Raw genomic sequence first — 23,855 nt, 5'->3', positions numbered from 1 at the left:
CCCGGGCGACGCCGCTCCCCCTCACGTGGCCCTCCCCAGCCACGCCTACCCGCTCCTGTCGCTATGCCGACAGCCCCCCCTCCCCCCCGCTCCGTTCCATTCATGCCTGGGCCGTACCGCCCCCCACGTCACGTGACGCGGGTCCCGGCGTGCGCTCCCCAGCCGGGCTTCGCCGCCGCTTCCGGGCGGTAGGGCGGGGCGGGGGGGCGCGCGTGTGAGGGCGCGCGCGGGGGGGCGGGGGCGGCCGCCGCGGCGGCGGCTGAGGGGAGAGGCGCTCCCGTCAACATGGCGGCGCGCGGGGCGGGCAGCGCCTGAGCCCGGCGCCCCTCGGTTCGCGGCCCCCTCCTCCCCCCTCTCCCCCGGCCCGGCGCGGCGCGGCCATGGAGAGCGAGGAGGAGCAGCACATGACCACGCTGCTCTGCATGGGCTTCTCGGACGCGGCCGCCATCCGCAAGGCCCTGCGCCTGGCCAAGAACGACATCAACGAGGCTGTGGCGCTGCTTACTAACGAGCGGCCCGGCCTCCACTACGGCGGCTACGAGCCCATGGAGAGCGGGCAGGGCCCGCCGGGCGGGCACGGCTCCCCGGCCGGCGGGCAGGGCCCCCGCGGCGGCGACGGGGACGGCGGCGGCGGCGGCGGTGGCTTCGACCCGCCGCCCGCCTACCACGAAGTGGTGGAGACCGAGGTGAGCTGCGGCCTGGGCCGCCCCCTGTCAGCCTGGGGGCCGCTGGTGCGGGGGGGGCGGCGGCGGGGCCTGGCGCTCGGGTGGGTGCCCCGGGGGTCGGGGCTTCGCCGCGGCCGCCTGGGCTGCTCCCGGGCTGCGCGCCGCGGCTTTGCCTTGCGATCGCTGCGAGGTGGAGGGCACCCGGGCTTTCCCTTGGCATTCCAGGAATGCGGGGCTGCCGTCGGGTGTTTTTTTTCCCCTCTGCCCCTCTTGTGCCTGCTTGCATAATCCGACTGACTAATGACCGTACTTTTTTCTAACTGCACAAGTGAGGGAAAGTGCGGTCTGGGTGTTACTTTACAGACGGTTTTACTTGGGTAAGCTATGCATAAATTCTGAAATAGGAATGCAGTGAGCTTGGATATTTTCAAAACAAAGGCTTTAACTCATACCTTAAATTATAGCTGTGTTCTAAAATAGACCTGAAGTAGGTGAAGTGCTGGAAAACACCAGCCTCTCCCCGATTCTCTCCTTCCTCCTTGTCTGCATTTTTCTCTTCCCCCCTTTTCGACAGCTCTGAACTGCTCAGCCAGCAGATACACTCGTGGTGCTTTTCCTGCCGCCTAGAACAGCCTTGTAGCGCTACCTGTAAAGCCTTTTCCTCCTCCAGGTCTTTTTTTCTAAAACTTCCCACAGTGCTCATATGGAAAGAGCTAAAGGCTATGGAACTCATGGGGATGAGAACTGAAGAACAGCCCTGCCGGGCGGTACCAGAGGGCCACCTTGCATGGTCTCTTGTCTCAAGAAGTGGGCGATGGATAGCAGACACCTAGACGTGTGAATAAAACCAGGGAAGCTAGTGTACCCTCCCAGGATTCAGTGAACAGTATCCTGAAGATTTCCAGTGCCAGAAGTGGTATCTTTCTGTGTACAGTTGTGTATGTATCTATAAATATGTACAAAGAATACACGTGTGTATCTTCCTGTACATAGCCACGCTTGCGCAGATCACCCGTATCTGTAGCCTCGGTATATTGAAGTCCAATCTTGCAGAATAAAGATACGTGATCCTGTTCGTTGAATTAACTGGTTTAGATCCTTAGCTCCTATAGGCTGATAATGTATGTTGTGGGGTAAGGTGATTTGTGGAATGGCACGTGTGCTCTGCAGAAGAGGAGTCACTGTTTAACTTCACTGGTGGAAGCAATAGGGAACTCATTTCTAACTTTTGTCTTTAAGAGTTGGGGGTGAAAGAGAGTTCTTGTTTGCATTCAGATCTCTGTAGCCACCAAGAGGGTGGATTTTCCTATCAGATATGGTGTTGGTTGGGACAATCTGGGTTGTCAGTATGACATTTCAAGAGAAGCTGTCAGTGTAAACTCCAGAGAAGCACTTTTTTCCCCCCTCTTGTTCCTATGACAGATGACACTTTGACAACTCTGACTAAGAGGACTTTTCTCCCTGTTATTTCAGCTTGTATGTCTGATCAAACTTACACTTCATGGTTTCCTTTGCCACTCATGTTCTTGTTTGTTTTTACTTGTGTTCTTGTTAACCCACAGGAGGGAAACCAAAACATTTCAATGTAGGCAAATGACTGCACAAAGTAGACATTTCAGAAGGATTGCAGTATCTCGTTACTTGAAACTTTATATAAATTCAGACCTCAATTTTGTAATTGGCTTCATTTCCATATGAGCATCTGTCAACTGCACATGTATGCAAAGCAGTATTTTTGTAATGTGAGGGTTATACCTGCAAAACTCTTTTAAGACTTAGGATTGTTGCCTGTGCTTATTTGTCTCATATTGCAGTACAACCTAGCAGCTTTTGACATGTATTTTGTAAAAGGGAAAAATTATATATGAGCAGTTCTTGGGTTTTTTTATTCTTCAAATATAATTTAGAACTACATTTAATAAATACAGCTATTACTTAGGTGGTTAATCAGTAAGTAGCTTTCTATTCAGCACAAGCTTATGACATATGAAGCTGTACAGAAAGGCATTGCACTAATAGCTGTATTATTCATTGTAGGCATATACATTATGTTGAAACATATTGTACGCCATACTATCTTGTGATAATTCAGACGTTGTTTCTGGTTTTTTCCCTCTCAGTATCATCTCTTTCTCTAACAACTCTTAAGAGTGTGTATTCCTCATCATCATAATATCAGTTTTAACTTTTATTTAGTGGGGAGGTAGTGGCATGTTAAGTTTTCGGTTTTATTTTTGGATTTTATATATCAGCAATGTACATGAACATATAGATCAAAATAGCACAATTAATAGAAATTTTCCCTTAAATAAAATTTTCTGGTCTAGTAATCTTCATGAACAAAAGACAGGATTAGATTATTTTTTTTTACCTTAAAAATAACAGGAAAGCTGTAGTCATTCTCAAAGACGTGTGTGTAACAGGTCTGTACTTCCTATTTACATTCCTTTTTTTTGGCTGAGTACAGTTACCATGCATATAAGAATAGATTTATGAAAGATTAAACATTTTACATTTTCCCTAATCAGTAATGAATCTATTATGTTTGCATATGCTTATTTGGTTTCTATTACATAATGTTAGAATCCCTTCTGTTCAGTAAGGGTGTTGATCAAAGAAAGACTTGTCTGTTGGTTTTCTTTGAGAATAACACAGCAACTAGATATATAGCATACTAGTAAAGATGTGTTTTCTTTAGATAAGGTGGCAAAACCAGCGTGAGTCCTCTTTCAGTGGTCCAGACTGCTCATCTTCAGGGGTGCCTGGAGGCATTACAGAAGCCTGAATTTGGAATAATTGGCCCAGCAGCAAGACAGCTGCTATGAGCTCACCTGACATGTGCCCTGTGCTTTCTGTGTGAGACCTGAGATGAAGCTGTACATAAATTCATTTTCACAAGGGCTAAAACTTCGGTTCCAGCAGGCTAATGTCTTCCAAAGAGCGTGCAGCTGATTCAATTTTAAGTTAATAGCTGTGGTGCACTTGTGGAGTTGGTACTGTTAGCATGACCATGCTTAACTCATTAAAAGAAAAAGGGCAGGCAAACTTGAAAGTACAAAGGGGGCTTAACATTCGTTTGTGCAGCCTTCCTGAAATATCAAGAAGTTCAGTTTTAGGTTCACAGTTGGTTTCAAGTTCTACCCTGTGTAGTACCAAACCACTTTGACAGGCTGAGATCACCTGCTTTTGCAAAAGGTAACTTTGCCTGTTTGACATAACTGCTGTTTATGTCTATTGGCTGAAGTAAATCTGGTAAGTGCATTTTGGCAAGAATCCATGTTTATTCCTTAGGCAACATACAGACTTCTACGGTGAGATTCTTTGCTGAGTGGTAGGAGTGGAAAGATAGTATACTCATCTTTTCATATGACTGACAGATAAGCTGATGAACTGCCACTAAATCTTTATAATTTAAGATAAGTCTATAAATGATTGTGATGACAATGTCTGTCAGTGTGTCCATGAATTGCCATGAGTGCCACAAGTGCTGACTTTCACCAGTTGGGGAGTAATAGGATGGAGGTGAGCAGGCTAAAATGAATGCGGGGGTTGTGACCAGAGAACTTAAAATTGTGGTAAGGGATAGGAACCCACTTACACTAAAAGTATGGAACATGTAACAATGGTTTGTATAACCTTTACTTAAATAATTTTGATTTGTTTTTAAACAGCTTCTGAGAGTCATTACTATGACCCTTTGGGTAAATTGTGATGAACAGATTATATTACCTTCTGGCTATTCCTGTCTCCTTTAGCATGTGCTCTTTTGACTTTTTTTTTTTTTTTTTTTTTTAAGTTGAACTGGATCAAAAGCTCATATACGCCACATTTTAGTAGAGAAGGTTTATAATAAAATTTGTCCAGGGTTGCTTTTGAGGTGCTGTTTGATTTCAGAGAAGGAGGTTTTGCAAAAGAAACAGGACAGCGACTGTAGTAACAGTGCCAGGAACATTCTCACTAGTCATGCTGCAGAACTATTGTGTTCAAAGCCCTATCTCTCCTCATTATTAGCGCTCCGTACTGAAAGCAGTTCTACCACAGATGCGATTCGTCATGGTGGGTGTGTAACTTAACCTCTGTTTTAGCTTGTGAAGTTTTTTGATCCTTGAATGGAAGGAGCTGTATTTATTTAAAGACAAAAATGGTATTTAGCCTTCAAGCAAATGAGATGGATTTCATGCTGTAATTTTATAAATTTAAAGTCAATCTCCTGTCTTGTAAGTAGTGTTGAGCTTTGCAAAAGTGAGTATTTCTGGCATTCTCATGTGGAAGTTTTACAGTGTGGCTTGTCTAGGAATTGGCCTTGTAAAACAATTAAGCAATCAAATAAAGCTCTGTGGTGGATTCTGGCATTGAGTCCCTGGCTGGATGCCATCAGAATGTCAAGTGGAATTAGTATTTTAGCACTCCTGGTTTTCAGCATCGCTGTTTTCCAAAATTAGTGCCCCTGGTGTAGCACCTCTTTTTAGATTCTAGTTAAGCTAATGATTTCTTGGATTTTGAAAGGAAATACCCTGGTTTTCATTCTTGATATAACACAGACTAACAGAGATGCTACATGAAGCTAAAGAAAATAGGGGCAATACTGAGAGGTGCAGTTGGTTAATTTTAAATGTAAGCTTTGTTTCAAATAACTTATGAACTCATTGCCATGTAATTGTTAGAGTAAGCTTTGGATTGAGACAAGCACTTTATAATTCCTGTTTCACCAGTGAAGGTGATGCCTTTGGGGTCAGTGGAGGTAGGACACAACTCTGTATAGCCAACTTCTCAGCTGGGCAGGAAGTGTCTTTGGTATAATGTTCTCTGGAGGCATTTTCTGGTCATCTTCCCAGTTTACAGTGCTATTCTGTGGCAGCTGTTTAATAAGGAAGTGAAATACTGAGGAAGAATGAGAATAAAAACAAATTAGCCAGTGTTAGAAGTTAATTCCAGCAAATCATTTGGATTGCTTTTGGATTAAGGAACAGTAGCTCTTTGTATGAGAAGGGCAAAGATAGAGAGGAAGTGCCTGTTTCTTCTGTAAGCTCTTATTTTGGGAAAAAAAAACCCACCCATGTATTTGTGCTGCCATAGGAATAGTCTTTGGTATGTATGTTTCAGTTATGCTTCACGGCCCAAATTAAAATTAATTAAAAAAAGCCAGTGTGTTTCTTGCTGCTTGATCTTCCTCCTCACTGCTTTACACCAGTTCTGGCTTCTCTTGTTCTGATGCCCAGTGGGGCATTTAAAGACTTTTCATATGAGTTAATAACAGTTTCGTAATTATACAGTGTAGAACTTGATGTCAAACTTTTTGTCAGCTGCTTTGTCAGTTCTAGTTTCTGTCTCGCTATACATCAGTATGCATCCATAGAACAGAAGTATAGATGAGCGTTTAGCAGTGTTACTGAATTAATTCTCCCTTCCAGAGCCTGACCTTTGGTCACTAAAATGTTAAATACTTTAGTGTTTCTGCATCACTTCTCTATTAATGCCTGATGTTTTGGCACAGGGAGATAGAAGTATTGACCTAAAATTAAGTACTGAAATAATAAACATTTGTGATTCATTGTTTTATTGTATTAAAGCACAATGTTTATCTGATACCGCACAAAGTTATTTTGAGTTATTTGGAAATAAGCATGGGGTTTTGTGCTTATGAAAACTCAAGGGTTGGGAGGAATTACGGTATCAACTCTGGATTTTGTAGTTACACTAACAGAGTAAGTTTTTTAAGTATATCCACAGACAATACTGAAAACACATGCAAGATAAGTGTGTGTTTTCCTTGGTTCCTTATGAATGGCATTCTTAACAGTGCTTTCCATGACCTTTCCCTCGCCTACAACTAGTTATCAAAGATACATTGCCAAAAGTGGTTGTAACAAATCTGTCTACTGCAGATTTTGCTGAATACTATGGTAACAGTAGTATAAAAGAGAAAAGATACTCCTTTTATTTTAGGTTAAATTGATCTTTTCATTCAAATGTGATCTTTTTTTTTTTTCCAGAGCCTTGATTATTTTGTTATGTTATAATGCTTAGTACTGTGTTTACCTCTGAGCAACTAGCCAAGTACATTGGGGAATATTGCTTAGTAACATTGCACCATCATCAGGGAGACCAGTATAAGCAATGTTTTTAATCCTGGTTAATGTCTAGCTTTACTGAATGTATTTTTATTTTTCAAATTCCTGTTGTGTTCTTAGGCCCAGTCTTACACAGTTCTTGGTTGTGAGAGGTGGAGTGGCAGGGTTTGTAGTTGAATTGTTGTAATCCCTTACAACTACTGAGAAGGCAACTACCACCATGCATTCTTTGTAGTGCACTTGTACTCCTCTCAGTTAAGATCAGTGTCCAAAACTTTGAGAGAACATTCACTAGATAAATAAATCCTTTTCTTAGGATATCTTCGTGGTGAGGTGAGTCCAAATCCGCTTCAGTTAGGTGGAGTCTGTAACATAAGATTTATTTTCCTGTAGTGATAGACTGGTCTCAGTCCTTATTATCATGATGAAATACTAATATTTTTCCTTATTGCAAGGCCACATGTACTTCTGTGAAGCAGTGCATAGTAAAAATTTGACCTAAATACCTTAATTTCTATGTAAAAAGAATCAAACAAAAAAATCTATGTGTCTCCCTTAGTGGAATGTAAATAACAAAAAGCACTTCTTGCTATATTCAGAAGTTTTGCATGCAGAGTTTTTTCCTGGGGATGAAAATGCAAGAGCACAGTGCTGTGTCTGTTTTGGACTTCAAACAGTTAAAAACTGTTACTATACTTTGCAAATAAATGTCTGATTGTCAGTAAAATGTTTGGGAAATCACAGTGGGTTTTCTTATTGCTAAATAAGAAACGTGGAAATTCTATGTATGACACTATTTTCTGAGGCTTACTAATATTGTCATATTCATAACAGGATACCAAGCTTGCTCCTAGTAATGTGGGTTAAAAGAGTTTGATCTGATGGCAAGAAAAGGCAACTGGGAAATACTTCTCAATTTTGGCCACACCTGCCACATAATGTGAGTTTAAAGAAATTCTTTAAGCTCATGGAGTACCAGTTTATAAAAAACAAGTAGGTTACAGGTATGGAAAATATAACAATATTTTTTAAAAACATTCAGTGGCATGCTTGGTGTGTTCAAGCGTAAGTGCAAGGTGGTAGCTTTGATTTATTTGAAAGCTTTTTAATTCTTACCCCTGTGAGTGTGTTCTAGGTGACAGAATAGCCTCCTTTTAGGATTTAATTAAAAGAAAAAAAGAATTGACATCCAGGCATGCAAGTAAAAGATGCTTTAATCTGTAGTCTGGCAGGTGGACGGACTGTCAAGTCATGACTTCAGGATTCATAGCTTCTCCCGCAGATTGATGGACGTAATAGATGAGAGAGCAGAGAAGGGCTCTGTCTGTTTTTATGGGTATGTGATGTATTTCTCTTACCTTGCCTCCACCTGAGCATCTTGCAGTACTTTGCACCATTCGCTAGTGTCTGCATCAGCGTGCTGTGACAGAGGGAAGTATTACTGTTGTCACGTTACAGCTGGGGAAGCTGAAGCATTGAAAAATTGATTTCCTTGTTATTGCTCAGTATATCTGTGATAAAACCTGAAAGGTGGACCTAGAACTCTTAGCTTCTAATTCTGGCTTTAAGCATTATTTTTTCATTATTGCTTTGCAGAGCAATTATGTTTGGTCCAGTTTGCAGGTGCATAGTAATAAAATATGGTTTCTTCTTTTTTTTAACAATACAGTGAAGCATCAGAAATCTGTTTTCTTGACTATAAATGCTGGTCATTTTGTGAAAATTATTTATTAGGCATGAGGTGAAGGCAACTGGTCTGCTGGTGTCTTAGAAAGTGTGATCCTATTGCTTGTTTAAAGAAACGTGACTTTGGGGGTTCTGTTTCATAAGTTATACTAGATTCAAGAGCACATAATGTGATTTAGCTCTGGTGATAATAAATTCTGTTAGTAGCCTTCTATCAAAAGCATATTAACAAATTTAAATCATAATTTGACTGTAATTTCGTTACTAAGACTGCCAATTAGCATCAAAACACTTTCTTAAACTCCTAGTTATTTTATGTGAAGTGACCAGACTGGTGTGGTAAATGTCAGCAGCTTTAGTTAAACAGTGTTTGATGAGTTAATCAGCTGAACACTGCAGGAATACATTTTGAAGCTTTGAACTATGACCTTTTGGCAATTAAAGTTAATTCATATTTTACTTTTTGTGTGAGGGCTCATCTTTGTTTTGTGTTAGGTTTTATACTACAGATTCAAAAATGCTTTATTGATCAGATATTAAACAATTTTTGTTTATTCAGCCTTGCAAACAGCTCTGGGAGGTGCCAGGTCCCTGGAGTGAGAATCTTGAGTCAGTGCTTGAGACTGTTCATGTGAGGCTATTTCTTTTGGGAGCCTGTGTGTGTATGTTTAGACATAACTGCATTTTCTTACTTTGAAAATAAGCCAAGAGTCAATACTGTTCGAATGGGGGGATATTTAGGGCTTTTGTGTAATAAGAGATACATCAGAGGGCATGCAAAATTATGTTAAAGGTCTGTCAGCTGCAGAAGGGAGAATAGTTGCAGGATGTGTGATGTGCACCATGATTTCTTACCTCAGAAAATGGTCGATTCTTACAGACTTCTAGGCAGTTTATCTTTGGATGACCAATTGGCCACCAGGAATAGTGTTTTTTTTGCTTTTTACTATTCTATTATTGGAGAATATCCCTACAAATCCTTAACATGTCAGGTGCCAGTCCAGTATTAAGTCTTTTCATCCAGAATTGCATAGTCCTGATGTAGGTCATCATCAACTGGCAGACAGCATTCTTAAGTTGTCTATTTGAGGGGAAGGAGGTGGTTTCTCTGTATGTTTAATAAAATTTAAAAAAAAAACACAACCAAAACAAAACACAAAAGAAACAGAAACCCCCAAACAAACAAAAAAACCCACAACAAACCACCTAACATGTAATTCCCCAGAGACCCAGAAAACTACTTTTCTGGGAGGCTGACATGGCCCTGTGTACTATTTACTTTCATGCATAGCATACTCTTTCTGCAAAGCTTGGTTTCACCTGTGGACCCATGTCAGTAGAGTGGGTAGTGACAATTCCTAGCTCCTCAGTTAGGAAGTGTTAATCGTGGCTGTCTGTTCAGAACTGTGTTGCATTTACAAATGTCAACAGAGCAAGTAAGTTCTGCAGCCCGTGTGGGTTAGTGAGCCAGTGCAAAATTGTGCAAGAGCTGAGCTGACATTGCACCTTGCTACAGCTGCTAGCTGCTGTTAATAAACCCCTCGCTTTAAATAGCAATAAACAAATCAGTTTAAAAATTGGATGGTGGGCAGTTTGAGTTTTTTCTTGTACAGAAGGACACTAATTACAAAAGAGCAGCAATAAGTCTTTAAAGAGACTGTTACTCATACTAGGTATATTTCTAAGAAACAAGACTCATTCTGCAGTAATACAAACTGAGCATAGCAGTAATCTCCAAGAAATACAGGGTATTAAATTTAGTAAAGGTTTGAAGGGGAATTTGAGTTTTAAACCACCTGGGCATTTATTTGAGACTGTTGCAGGCTTCACCGTAGCTGTGATAGTTCTAAAATTAATAAATCATTTAATTTGGTACTTTCTGGGCAGGGTTTCAGTAGCAGAAAACTGATGAGCAAGAAGACTTGCTGTCTCTAGTGCTATGTACCAAAGATACGCTCCTTCAGTGCAAACAGTTCCCATTGTTACTAGGGCAGTATTCCCAGTACTGCACCCATTTTTATTTCTTGTGTAACGAAAAAAATAATTTTTTAAAAAATCTTTTCACTACAGTGTTGGTAGATGCCATCCAGCAACAGGCCAGACGTGTCCTTAGTGCAATTTAATATAATGCCTTATTTGTGGAAGCTAAATGTACAGTGAAGAACATATGTTACTTCACTCTTTCCTTATGAATTTCTGTGTTACAGATACTGGCAATCGCTTGTGTCAAAAGAAGTAAATAAAGAGCAGCGTTGCTTAGATGCAGATGGGGAAGCAGAACAAGTGGAGCTTTTCAGCAGCAGTTTAAGGTCTGCGCTGCTATTAGACGGCACCTCTTGAAACTCTGCGTTGCTAACACTAGTTTTATTGAACATGGACAGTTTCCTCCAAGGAATGGAGCGAGGGTAGCTCAGTTACTGTAATCATCTGTTGCAATGTTGCTTTCCTTTGCTACAAGTCTGGGCTGAACTGAAATTGCTGAACAGGTAGCAGTTGGGTGTTTATATTGTACTCCTACCTTTATTAGACTAATCACTGTATCCTGTACTCTTGCTGTAAGGGTTTTCTTTGTAACTGCACACTTATTTTCCACAGGAAGTGGTTTTGTGTTCTGGATGGGTGTGCTTTACAAAAGTTGTGAACCTAACTGTTGTTTGTTTACTTAGTGCAACAGGATATTTCCTAGAAAACTTTTGCTTTCGGTGTCTTTTCATTTAAACCTTTAGGCATATCTTCTCCAAAACTTGAAGTATTTAAACAGGGCATGGTTTGCTAATTACATTAGACTTCCATGCACAGTACTGGATCAAATGACAACAGTTTCAGAAGTTGATATGCAGGTCAGTTAAAGTACAACTTCCCATAATGGCAGACTTAGGACTGAATGTGTGGTAGAGGTTTGGGGAAAGGTAGCACCTTACTTCCCAAACACTGACATGTTGGGGCTTTTTCTGAGCACTATTTTGTGTTCCATTCCTATAAACTTTACTGCTGCTTTCCAGAACATTTAGTAAGTCCAGCCGCTGTTTGCTATTTTCACCTGCACCATTGAACTTTAAAGGGTAAGCTCTGTACAATTGCTGTTTCCTTGGCTTAATATTTTTGAGCCATTATGGAAGTGAATATGACACATTTACTTTTTAATAAACAGGTCTAATCCTGCAAATAGCAAGTGTAGTGAGAGGGCTGGAAGCACACTTGTCTGCATGCATTATTTCATTCTTTGTGTACCATACCCTCCTGAGTTCAGGTCTTTCTTTTGGTTTATTCCTTTCTGTTTGTTCCTTTTCTGTTCCTGACCCTTGTTTGGTTCCCCCACCCCCCCCACCCCCCCGTACGTGTTTCCTACTTGCCCTTCCTCCCTACATGTCTCTGTCTTCTCTCTCAGGGGGACCTTGTTACCATTACTGCACTTGTGTTTGCCTCTGACAGTTGGTCCTGGTTGCTGCCTGGCCTGATCCCGACACTGCCCTTTCCCCTGCTTGAGTTGTCTGCTCATGTGAAGGCAGGGAAAGTTAGTCCATGTGAACTCTTTGACACATTGGGTAGCTGGTGTCTATGTGAGGTTAAAAAATAAACAAAAGAAAACAAATGGATCACTTGTTTACTCTTGCATTTGGTACTGCTGAGGCAGTTACCTCATATGGCACTTGGCAAGGAACGTGGGACTAATTCTGTGTTCTGCCTGTACACAGAAATAGCTAGTGGCACTAGCAAGGAAGCCTTGAAAGCTTAGCTGCAGACATGTGCTAGCTTTTTCCCTGTTTGCCTTCCAGAATATTTTCCAGTAACTCATTTTGACTTCAAGAGAAGGATGATTGTAGTTTCTTGTTGGGCAACTATATTTGAGAGATATATTTTTCTTTATAGATAATTAGCTAGTAAAAACAAAATAATCCTGAGGTACTGAATTAGTGTCTTGTGTTTCTTAACGTGATAGGGTGAGAGGATGATGAAATTGCCCCCCCTTAGAATAAATTCTACAGCAGTTGTTGAACAGAGGATTAATATGCAGTTCTATGAAGATCGAGATTTGTACCCTACAGTCTCACAGGGGCTGGAAGTGCTTATCACTTGGCTGTAGGATCTGACATGCTAAGGAACAAGATTTGCCACTTAGATAGGCAATTAGTTAGCAATTAGTTATGTAAACATGGTAGTTATCACCTACATGAAATACATAAAGGTATGTAATCCCTTCAATTGAAATGGAAATACTAAGTTCTGCTTTGAAAAACACAAGCAGCCTCAGGGTTGTTGAGAATTTGACATGCTTGTTACAAGCACAGCTGCTTTTTCTGAAGGTACTAAATCCTTTAAAGTGTCTAGGATAGAGATAAAAATTGTTTTGCTTGAACTTCCTTTTTATTCACAGAAAAATGATGAAAATGGAAATTGCTCTGGTGAAGGTATTGAGTTTCCAACAACTAACTTGTATGAACTGGAGAGCAGAGTTTTAACAGATCACTGGTCCATACCCTATAAGCGGGAAGAATCTCTAGGCAAGTGCCTAATTGCATCCACCTACCTAGCAAGACTAGGTAAGTTCTTTTTCTAGAAGTACAAGGATTATCTGTTGAAAGGATTTCATAGACATTATGATGGGCGGTTATCTCTTTCATATGAATCTTGCAGTTGTTTACTTAGCACCATGCAGAATGATCACATCTCTGTGAAAGTGGTTTAACATTGAATATTCTACCCAATGCTCTAAAAAGAATGTTGGTATCTTTTTTTTTTTCCTCTAAAGTAATTTGTTTACTTAAGCTTTTTAAAAAAGTGGAGCACATGTTTCTTTATGTTCTACTGATTGTAGGAATTACTGTTTTTCAGAGCTGAATTACTGACAGTTTTTCTCATTGTGCTGGTTATTTTTCATTAGTAAAAACAAGCTGTCATCTAAATCCATGCTGTAGCATGCTTGTATAACTGGTTGTTTTTCCCCAGTGAAATGCTTATACTGCATTAGACCTGAATTTGACTTTTCTGTATTCAGTACTTTGGCTGGGGTTAAGAGTGCTATGGAGGCATCGTGCCCAACAACTGGTATATAATGAATGCAAGACAGCTTTTCCATCATGCCTGATGGCAGACTAAAGGGATATTATAATCTGTTGGAAAAAATGGAAGTTGTTAGGTTGTTCTGGGTTGCTTCTTTGTTTCTAACCTGTGTTAAAAAGCTGTACTTGGATTTGGTTTTGGCTGGAGGCTGTGAAGCATCAGCAACGATCTGAAGTTGGTATGAGTTGTAAACTTTGAAGGGAGAAATGCTTACAGTGCTAATAATGCTTGAATAAGTTGTATAAGGTGGAACATTGGGAAACTTCTTAATTCTAGAAGGCAGGTTCTCTTGACTCACATTTTGTGGCTGAAAAAGCATGCTATTTACAAATAAACAGTAGCACTTTGTTACTGCTGGTTTTGATTGGTGTTCCCAAAAACTTGCAAAGAGATCCCTGAGGTAATCTTTGAAAATATTTTTTAAAAAATACTTTTCTAAAAAAAATCACTCTCCTTTCTCTAAAGGTCTTTCTGATTCTGATGAGAACTGCAAAAGATTTATGGACAGATGCATGCCTGAAGCATTTAAAAAGGTAGGTACATGCAGTAGGCCAATTCAGTGTTCCTTTGTGTTGTTCACGGTGAAAATAGTGTCTTGTAATCCAGACTTCAGAAACTATGGTAACTAGTGAGTGTATTAATAGATTAAAATCATACTCGAGTTATTTTTCTAGATTAATATCATACATAGACTGAGATTAAAATCATACAAAGGCCCAGCTCTGCAACTCTGGCCAATTCTGGCATGCAGCTTTTGTATTCTTTTTTTTTTGTACCCACTTTAAATTAAGAGCTCTGTAGTAATTAGTGAAGCCTAAAGACAGGTTTAAAGACCCTTGGATACAGCCATTAGCAAGTTCAAAATCAGATTTCTTTTAACTATTTTTTTTGCTGCTGCTTCTTTCGAAGGCTGTTAAATTCTTTCTTACCTCTTTTCACTATCTGTTTAGAATTTGTATTTCCCCTCAGTGTTTAATGCCCAATGTGCCTTTGGCTGTCCTTCTCTGGGTTGTGCGTTTTCTCTACAGAGCTCCCTAAACCCAATTTATTTCCCGCTATTCCATTTTGAAAACTGCCTGAATTTCTTGCTCAGGGTTTAAATGATATGAATAATGACATATATACACCTTTTAAAAAGTTACTCAGTCCTAATCTTAAAATAGTGAGATTGTAAGTATATTTAAGGTATATAGAAACTTAAGGAAAAAATTCTTTTTCCATTTAGCTGTTAAAGTACATACAGTGCTTTTAAAGCGCTTGATATTTTTTGCATGTTAAATAGTGTAGATTGCTCCTCCAGAAGGATAATCTGTAGAAATCTAAATTTTAGAATGTTCTGAATTTACAACTTGCTGAAATATTTGCAAGAAACTCTACAGTACAAAACTTAATTTTATTTAAAGTATTAAGCTTTTTAACTGCTGATGTTCAGACACAGCTAGCAGAAATTAAATTAAATTTGCAGATGGAAGATTAATGTCCTTTATAAACTACAACAGACTAGATTTAAAGATAAATGTTCTTTAAATGTTTCCACATGTCCCACGTGTAGGTGGGAAAGCAGCATTAAATACCTCTCTCTTCACAGCACATGTTTTTTGTTTTCCAGTAGAAATGGCTTGAAAAGTGTGAATTGGTAAATGGTTATTACAGCTGAATCAGTGCAGCTTTGTGATACACCTACTTGAAGATTTAGTACCTGTGTGTTCAATCTGCAAACAAATTAGTTTCATATTAGTTGTTCTTTGCAAAGGTTACAGTCTTTACTAGTGCATGGGAATGGAAAACAGTTTGCTTTGATAAATCACGGTTTATAACAGAAAATAAAATGTAAGGTGTTCTTCAGTGAAATTACAAATTTAATTAATTCTTAAGCCTTTAGTGCAGGGAGAGCATCTGGTAAACATGCCAGACAGTGATTAGTACACTCTAAGGAAACATTTGCTCTGAGAACAGTCTCAGGGGTTGATAAATTTCTCATGTTTTGTGATCGTGCTTAAACTTCAAAATATTACTTTTTATTATTTTATATTTTTTTTAGCTGTTGACATCCAGTGCTGTTCACAAATGGGGAACTGAAATCCATGAAGGAATATACAACATGCTTATGTTGCTAGTGGACCTGGTTGCAGAAAGAGTAAAACAAGATCCTATTCCTGTGGGCCTGCTCAGTGTACTTACAATGGTATTTGACTTTACGATGCAGTTTCTAATATTTGGGTATTTGGCATTTCCTATTTAGGCTGCTGATGCTTTTTCTATTTAAGTTCTAGTGTATTGTCTTAAAATCTGCAGCCATTGTTGCTGGAGTTTGTTAACATCTAGTGTGCAAATCATAAAGGGGTGAGTGATGTTCAAAACTTCTGAAAACTAACACTTTAAAAAAAAATTACATGTGCTGTCACTTCACAGTTTATTTTTTAAAACTGCTACTTTGAGTTCATCTCCCCCTTTTCTGGATTACATGGGTATTGGGTATTGTCTATACAGAATGGAAGCTTCAGAATGCTTTATACAGTGAGAACTGAGAGGCAGGGGTCTTCTATTGAACTTTATTTTTTGCTAGATCTTTTAACTGTCAACCAGGAGAATGCTCAACTGAAAAAATCAAATAATATAAAGTTCTGAGACTGGCATTAGCCATGCTGTTCATTGCTATGGGCTTTTCTTTCAAGGCATTTAACCCCGACAACGAATATCATTTCAAGAATCGAATGAAGGTATGCCAGAGAAACTGGGCAGAAGTCTTCGGGGAGGGAAACATGCATGCTGTCTCACCCATCTCCACTTTTCAGAAGGTGAGCGTGGCTGTACCCTAAAACCTCTTTTTAGGGTAGATGTGTTTGTTTCAGAAAAGATTGTATGATCAGTAGGTATTTAGAACAGAAGAAAGGTAAATGTGTCACCAAGAATTACAGCAAATATATCTTTAATATATGTTGGTCTGTAGAAATGGATTTGTCCTCTCAAATTGTCCCAGTTCTCTATTAGAGGCTGGAATTAGAAAGTGGTGTACTTCCATGTGTAAAGTATCACAACAATCAGAATGGTAGATCTGTTGTATCTAAAAACTGACAGTTGTTTGGCTGTTGAATGTGAAATGACCAGGGTAACTCAGTACAGTTCTAGCAGAGAATTTATGCTTTTTTGACAGCCAAGGATAAGGATATCTTCAAGTCAGACACACAGGCAAGGAGGCAGGTTTTGAGGTTTGCACTGTCTTATTGCAGTTGCTCCAGATGGGTGGGTCTGAAAAGGCATTGGTTGAGTTGATTTCTCCTTCAGGACACAACTTAGTGGTCATAGAAAGAAAATTCTGTATCTGCTGCTTTGTGAAATGTTCTTTAGTAATGTTCCACGCAGCTAATGTGCTATAAATACAGTTGCTTGTGAGTCAGCAGCCACAGTGCATACTGTTGCCACAGCACATGGTCAGTGATGTCAAGCAGAGTCCAAAAAAGGATGATGCTAATGAGAACCAACCAGAGCTCCAGCTACATGCTTAGTAAAGGAGCTGTTACAAACACATGGCTGTTTTCTTTGAAATATTAGCGCATGCATTTGAGGTGTGGGTTAATGGGCTGAATGTGTCTGTCCAAATCTGTTTCAGAAGACAGCTGTTTAACGTTGATGTTGCTGCTACTAATTTGTTAATGTTTTAATTGTTCAAGGAACCTCATGGGTGGCTGGTGGATCTGGTAAACAGGGTAGGTAAATGTAAACCAAGCAAAATTGTTATTTGTCCCTTGAATTCATTGATCTTTAGAGATAATTTCTTCTTCCCTCCACCCCCCAACTTGTTTTTCCACTCTTCAGTTTTCTGACAACCACCAAAAAGAATAGCTTAACGTTTTAATCCTACATACAGGGAAGGGGCTTGGCTAAGTACACCTTGTTGAGTTGCTGCCTTCTCCCTTGAACACCTTTATTCTAACATGATAGCTAAGACTAGAGGAAGTTGAGAGCTCAGCCTAGGTTGTGGTGCTGTTTCCCAGTCTGATGTGCCACACAAGGGATCTGTTGCTATATGTGGTCTGACTTTATTCCCTATATCCATTTTTACCCAAGGTAGTTTCTAGCTTGATGTTTAAACTGGTACCAGATACAATTGTATTGCATTCCCCAGTGTGCCCCTGAATTCCTGTGAAAATGTAAAGCTTATGTGGAATGTCATATTCCACGGTAAAGGATACTTGTTGGCATCCCAGGAACTGTCCATGGAGTATTTTCTCCAGTAGCTTACTGAAAACATAAAATACTGTAGTTCACAGATTATAATACTGAGTATTTTATTTCAGTTTGCAGAATTGGGTGGATTTTCAGCAATTCAGTCCAAACTCAACTCAGAAGATATTGAACTTGGGGTAAGTTCACGTTTTGTCACAAGACTTCTCCCTTTCCGTAACATGCTTCATATAGAACCAGTAGCATCCCTTTTGGCAGTGCTCTTACCTTGCCTTTGGTACCGGAGCAACACTCCCACAGAGCCCAGGGGAAGTACTGTCAGACTGGATGTCAAATGAGGTTGGGCATAAGAATCCCGACTAAAGAGCTTCTGAGACATCACAGAAAAGAGGAAGGGTTAGCGGACCTTTCTGGCTAACAAATCAGCCTTCCAGTTAGACATCAGTCAATCTAGTTTCACTGTATATTCACCAGTATGTCCCTGGCTTTCTGTTTACTTCAGCTGTAGCTGCATTTAGCTGCAAGTGAATTGACTTCTGTCATTTATTATGAAGTCATCGTTTAAGAAAAAAATCTTTAGGAAGACAGACACTGTCTAATCCTAAGCAACTTCTCAAGAGCTGTGTCTAAAAACTAACTGGTTCAACAGTGCTAAACTATTTTTTCATGAAGCCTAACTTGTTAACTTTTAGCTTCCTAACCTTCAGAATCTTTCAAGCTTTGAAGAGCAGGGAGGCTAAGAGAAAACTATGTCATTTGGAATGTTTTACCCCAGTATAAAATCAGCCTTTCAGTGAAACACCATTTGGAGAGAATTCAACTTCTTTTATTGGAGTATTGATATTTGCTGTTTTATGAAGAGATAAGGTTCATATATGAGCATGACATAAGAATAAGGAAACTCGATTTAAATCCTGATCCTGCAATAGAAACTTGGACTTTGTTTAATGATTTATAACTTCTTGCTTAGGGAGGAAGTCTGGGTCAGCATCACTTAATTTAGGCCTTTGATTGCAGTGGTGCACGCTCAATTTCACAATTCTGATCCAGTGTGAGAAGAAACCAATTCTGAAGCTGTTTATTGGCAAACAGATGCCTTTTAATTTCTTGTATAGATACAACTTGAAAATCACGCATTGAAGTGATCTTGACATGTATATGACACCTTTACAAAAGCTTTCTCCCACTTAATGCATTGGGAGATAAATTTGTCATACGGCTTTAACCTTAAGTCTTGTAATCACACTTCTCATTGCTGTAGAAAGCAACCAAAATGTGATGTGTCTCTTTCCGTCTGTTTATTTCTGTTATTGAAACAAAATCAGAGAAGACTGAACAGAATGATGAGAGGACCAAGATTAGTGAAAACTGGGAAGGCATTTTTGATTTCAGGCAAAAATATATAACACGTACTGTATGTTGTAGAGTAAATAAATCTCTTTCCTGAACCATGTGTTATTATAAAGGACTTGCACACCAAAACAAATTTGTAGCAAATGACTGGAAACTGTTGTATGAGATAAATAGTAATTATTCACCTTCATTTTCTTTTTAAGGTATAGATCACTAGCTCTGAAAAGATCTCTTATGTGCACCTAAATGCTTGCTGTATTTCTTTCAGGCAATCTCTGCATTAGTACAGCCATTTGGAGTTTGTGCAGAATATCTTAACTCTTCTGTAGTACAGGTAAAATGCCTTTGTAATGAGTTATCAGGGGTCTGAAAATTAGTTTACAACTGTGTTGGTGTGAAACTGGTGACCAACTCAAAAAACCTTCAAAACACGTTGCATAAAGTAAAAGAACCATTTTGAGCATCCTGAGGGTGATGGATAGAGGGCTCAGATTAATTCTCTAAGCACAGTGATCTATAGTCATGTATCTGCATCTGCAAGAGTGAGAAGCTTTGCCACTGCCATTAGTAAGCTTCATCAATGTGAAGCATATGGGAAAAGAATTTAGCCTGATGGATGGATTTGGGTTTTAGTTTAACTTCCTGGCCGAGATCAAGCACATAGACATGGGAGTTTACACTGGAAAAATTGTGGGGGAAAAAACTCACTGTGACATATTTTTACATGCAAATGCATTTCTGGCTTCACATCTGCACTCACTAACAAACTATCAAATTAAGTGACTGAAAATATTTATTTGAAGAGGAGGTAGTTCAGAAGCCACTGGCAGTCAGAGAGGTATATGCATGTAGTAACTGATGCATTTTGAAAGGTCAGTTTCTGGGTTTTTGCAAATCTGTATTATGGTGGTTTGAAATGGCTTCTTACTCTTAATTATTTGTTTTTCTGGACATACCTGGCCAGATAGTTTTATGTACGTTGTAGGTGTTGCTTTATGTCTAAGATAATTGTGAATTTTCAACTAAGTATTTGGCTTTACTGCAGCCAGATCTTCTGAGTAATGTAAATGGTTTCAGGAAACATAAAATGATTGGCATACCTTTTCTCACATTCTTTAGCCCATGCTGGATCCAGTCATTCATAAAATGATTAAATATGTACAGAATGTAGAAGAGAAGGACTTGAAAGACAAGGTAATGTTTTGCATATTAATATTTAGGAAGAACTTACTGTGTATTTTGGAAATGCTGGCAGCCTAGACTAGAACAGCAGCTTTATTTCCAGTGGCAAAAATGCAGCCTGTTCTGAATTCTGACTGAATGACATAGAAAAAAATACATTTACCCAATTATTTTCAATACCCTTTTTGGTAGCTATCTGGTATTATGACCCTTTGTAAAATATTTTGCTGCTGTTGCTATCAGACATGTTTTTGTCAGTCCCTTCTGCAGCATGCTGAATGCTGACTTCTCAGACTTGAAGATGCTTACTGTCTTGGAGTCTGTTAAATTCATGTAACTTGTGTGCATATGACTGTTGCGTTAGCTGTTTGCTTCTGAGAATTTGGTAATTGTTGATAAAATGTGTAACTTGTGACTACTCCCTGTATTACTCTGAATTTGGCATTCAGTTCCAATAACTTTGAGTGTTGACTTTTTACTTAGACTTAAATTGTTAATTGTAAACTGGATAGTCTGCATAGGTTGTGTAACTACAGAGGAGCAGTGTAGTATACCAAATCTGTAGACAGAGAGTCCACTTTAAATAAAGATTTTGTTGTCTTAAAATTTCTAGCGTACAAGTAATACTTGCAGATGTACATGGTGCTGCATTTCATAGATTAAAGAGTCTGTATTGGGTCACTAAACCTACTCTTTGTGAATCATTGAAGTCTGAAACAGAATAGCAAAAAGAGCAATGCCTATGTTTGTCCTTTTTGTTTGTTTTGGTTTTTTTTTTTTTTTTTTGTTATGTTTTGGTTTTGTTTTAAACAGAGACTAGTCAGTATCCCTGAGCTCTTGTCTGGTATCAAACTGCTGTGTATGCGCTTCCAACCTGATCTGGTAACTGCAGTAGATGACTTACGGCTGGACATTCTGTTGCGCATGTTAAAATCTCCACACTTCAGTGCAAAAATGAATTCCCTCAAAGAAGTAGGTTTGCCTTTTGTGTGTGTGTGTGTGTGTGTGTTTGCGTGCACGTGGGCATGGGTGTAGGTGGGATGGGTTGTTAACAAGCCATTGAAACCACAACCTTAAAAAAAGATGTTGCGGTATCTCCTTACAAATGATGTTGCCTTAGCAAAAGCTGAGTTCGTGATAAATACTAGAACAAGTCAATATGACAGGAATTGTTTGTAATATCAGTAGCCACTGCAAGGACTGTGGCCTCCCCGTTAAAGAACAGCTAGACATAGTCTGAACCTTATCAATCTGAAATTACAGTTCTTAGAATTACAAGCAGTGGTCTGTGCTATTCGCTGAATATTCACTTTTGAGATAACCTTGCTAATTCAGAGTGTTCTATGGGATATCCCTTTTCCCTCCTCCTCTCATTGAGAGGAAAGTAGGGAGGGAGCAAATGGGACTTAATCCTAGACAGATTGATCCAGTTATATCACGTCATTACACTATGTGATTGTAATTTCTTATTATGCTTGTATATGGACACTGTAGTAGCACCTAAGAGCTGGAGTTTATGGACTAGGGCTCTTTGTGCTAGAATCTTACATCTAAGTAGAAGAAGAAAACAGTTTATTTTTGATGGGAGTTGTGGTTTAAGTATAGAGCTGTTTATCTCTTCCTTCCAAAACTTGTACAATTTAAGTGTCCTTAAAAAATGTGTGCCTTTTTTTTTTTTTAGTACGCAGGCATTATAAGGTTTTTTAGAGTCCCTTTTTTTTCCCTTTTCCCTTCTTTTTTAAATGGGAAAATTGGGTTTTAATCATAAATGCTGTGTATCCTTGGTGAAGTTACGAAAGTGCGGCTTTTGAAGGCTTTAGCAGAAATGTACTCTTTCTCCCTAGAGTAAGGAGCCTATATTGGTTCTGTATTGGATAAAAAATAGGACACTTGATTTGAGTGTAACAAGCAGAAGCCTGACGTAACCTACTTCTGGTATATCTGCAGAAATATACCTGGTAGCACAGGCCCGCATTTCTGTGTCAAACTGAGAATAAGAATCTACCAAACCAGACAGTGATGGCAAGGAAGTGTTTCTGGTTGCCTTTAAACAGCTTATTAAACAAAACAAACTGACCAAACAAATAAAACAAAACAATCCCCCAAAACAGCCAAAAAACTCCCCCCAAACCCAACCACATAAAAACCCTTCTAACACTTCCTGTTCTTAGAATATTTCAGGATTCACACTTAAGCTTTGGGGTAAGCCTTTTGAATAGATTTCATTGTTTGTATACATAATAATGCATGTGGGAATCAGTGTTGGAATCTCAGGTTTTGCAATTTCTAGGTAACAAAATTAATAGAAGACAGCACTGTATCCAAGTCAGTGAAGAATGCAATAGATACAGACAGATTGCTAAACTGGCTGGTAGAAAATTCTGTCCTGTCAATTGCTCTGGAAGGTAAGCACTTTCACAGAGACTTCTTGGCATGTGCTTTGAATGTCTTAAATCTTAAAATATCGTTTCTCCCTTTCAATACATTTTAATGGAACAAAGGATTTCAAAGTTTTTTTTGTCTTAAAAATGGTAAGGAAAACCCTGCAAATTCTGCTACTATCATCTAATCCTCTATTTGACATCTGTGCAGGTATCTTCTGCTGTACCTGGAGTTTTTACTCTCAATTTGTCTTTGTATATTGTTAGCCTCTAGAAAAGTGAGAAAAGGGGAGGGGGGTGTTTCCAAGTAGTAATGTCCTATAGGTGTGAACTGCTAACAGATGTATGAAGTAAAAGAAAATAAAAAAAAAGAGCCTTGCTCTTTTTCTTTGGACTGATAGATTTGTCTGTAACAAAGAATTTGCAAATGAGGATAGCTTTGTTCCTCTCCCTTCTTTTAAAAGAACTTGTTTATTCTTAGGCATTTATCGTATGGCATAGGCATAATCGTATACTGATTAAAATATTTTAATTTTGTTGTTTTTCTTTGTTTCGTAGGTAATATAGACCAAGCACAATACTGTGATCGTATAAAGGGAATTATTGAACTGCTAGGCAGTAAATTATCTTTGGATGAGCTTACTAAAATTTGGAGAATTCAGGTAAGCAATCAAGACTAGACAGGCGTTTTTAGAGTGTCTCACAAAAGGAGACATTCTAGTGGTGGGATTTTTTTTTAAATAATGTATGCATCTCTATTCCTGAGTGGAGGTGGTGAGATTTTAACAGTATAGTTAATGCAAAGGCATTCTTCTACTTCTTTACCATTTAAAATCAAATGTTCTGGCAATTTCTTGTAACACAGCTGTTAAATCTTACGATGAAGTTCAGTTCTTTGCAACAAGTGTTAAGGGGCTGCAAAAATATTTGACTTGGAATAAGAGGTCGTCCGCCTGAAATATGTGATAGAGTGTTTGTCTAGACCACAGACCATGCCTAAGGATATTATTTTTTGTGCTGGAAGTATAAATTTGAATGCAGCTCACAGTGTGACTTTAAAGAGAGGGAGTTCAAATTATGTATTCCCGTTTAGCTTCCTGTACACACATACAACTGACTGACAAGTCATCTTTTCACATTCACCTTATGTGTACTCAACTTACTGCTGCGTAGGAAAGGTAGTTTGACTGCTTGATGCAAATGGCATGGAAGCTCTGACCAGAAATTTAATCTTCTGCTGCAGGAAATGGTTTTCTTCTCTGTCCAAATGT

At 39.1% G+C, this 23,855-nt stretch overlaps 1 protein-coding gene across 3 annotated transcripts in view; it reads left to right on the top strand.

The window, feature by feature from the left end:
* The first annotated feature begins 250 nt into the window (after positions 1–250).
* Positions 251–23,855, top strand: part of USP24 (ubiquitin specific peptidase 24) — a 63,829-nt gene continuing 40,224 nt past the window's right edge. For all 3 annotated transcript variants that reach the window (XM_040609989.1, XM_040609990.1, XM_040609988.1), the window contains exons 1-12: positions 251–686; positions 12,798–12,963; positions 13,949–14,016; positions 15,525–15,668; positions 16,159–16,281; positions 17,155–17,190; positions 17,782–17,847; positions 19,290–19,355; positions 20,141–20,215; positions 21,017–21,175; positions 22,494–22,608; positions 23,143–23,246. In XM_040609989.1, the coding sequence (XP_040465923.1) occupies positions 381–686; positions 12,798–12,963; positions 13,949–14,016; positions 15,525–15,668; positions 16,159–16,281; positions 17,155–17,190; positions 17,782–17,847; positions 19,290–19,355; positions 20,141–20,215; positions 21,017–21,175; positions 22,494–22,608; positions 23,143–23,246 (1,428 nt within the window). In that variant the 5' untranslated portion in view covers positions 251–380. The remainder of the gene's footprint in view (positions 687–12,797; positions 12,964–13,948; positions 14,017–15,524; positions 15,669–16,158; positions 16,282–17,154; positions 17,191–17,781; positions 17,848–19,289; positions 19,356–20,140; positions 20,216–21,016; positions 21,176–22,493; positions 22,609–23,142; positions 23,247–23,855) is intronic.

The sequence above is a fragment of the Falco naumanni genome, chromosome 11 (genome assembly GCF_017639655.2).
Source record: "Falco naumanni isolate bFalNau1 chromosome 11, bFalNau1.pat, whole genome shotgun sequence".
Classification (NCBI taxonomy): Eukaryota; Metazoa; Chordata; class Aves; order Falconiformes; family Falconidae; genus Falco; species Falco naumanni.
Note: the sequence above shows the minus strand (reverse complement) of the source record. Positions and strands in the feature narration are given on the sequence as shown.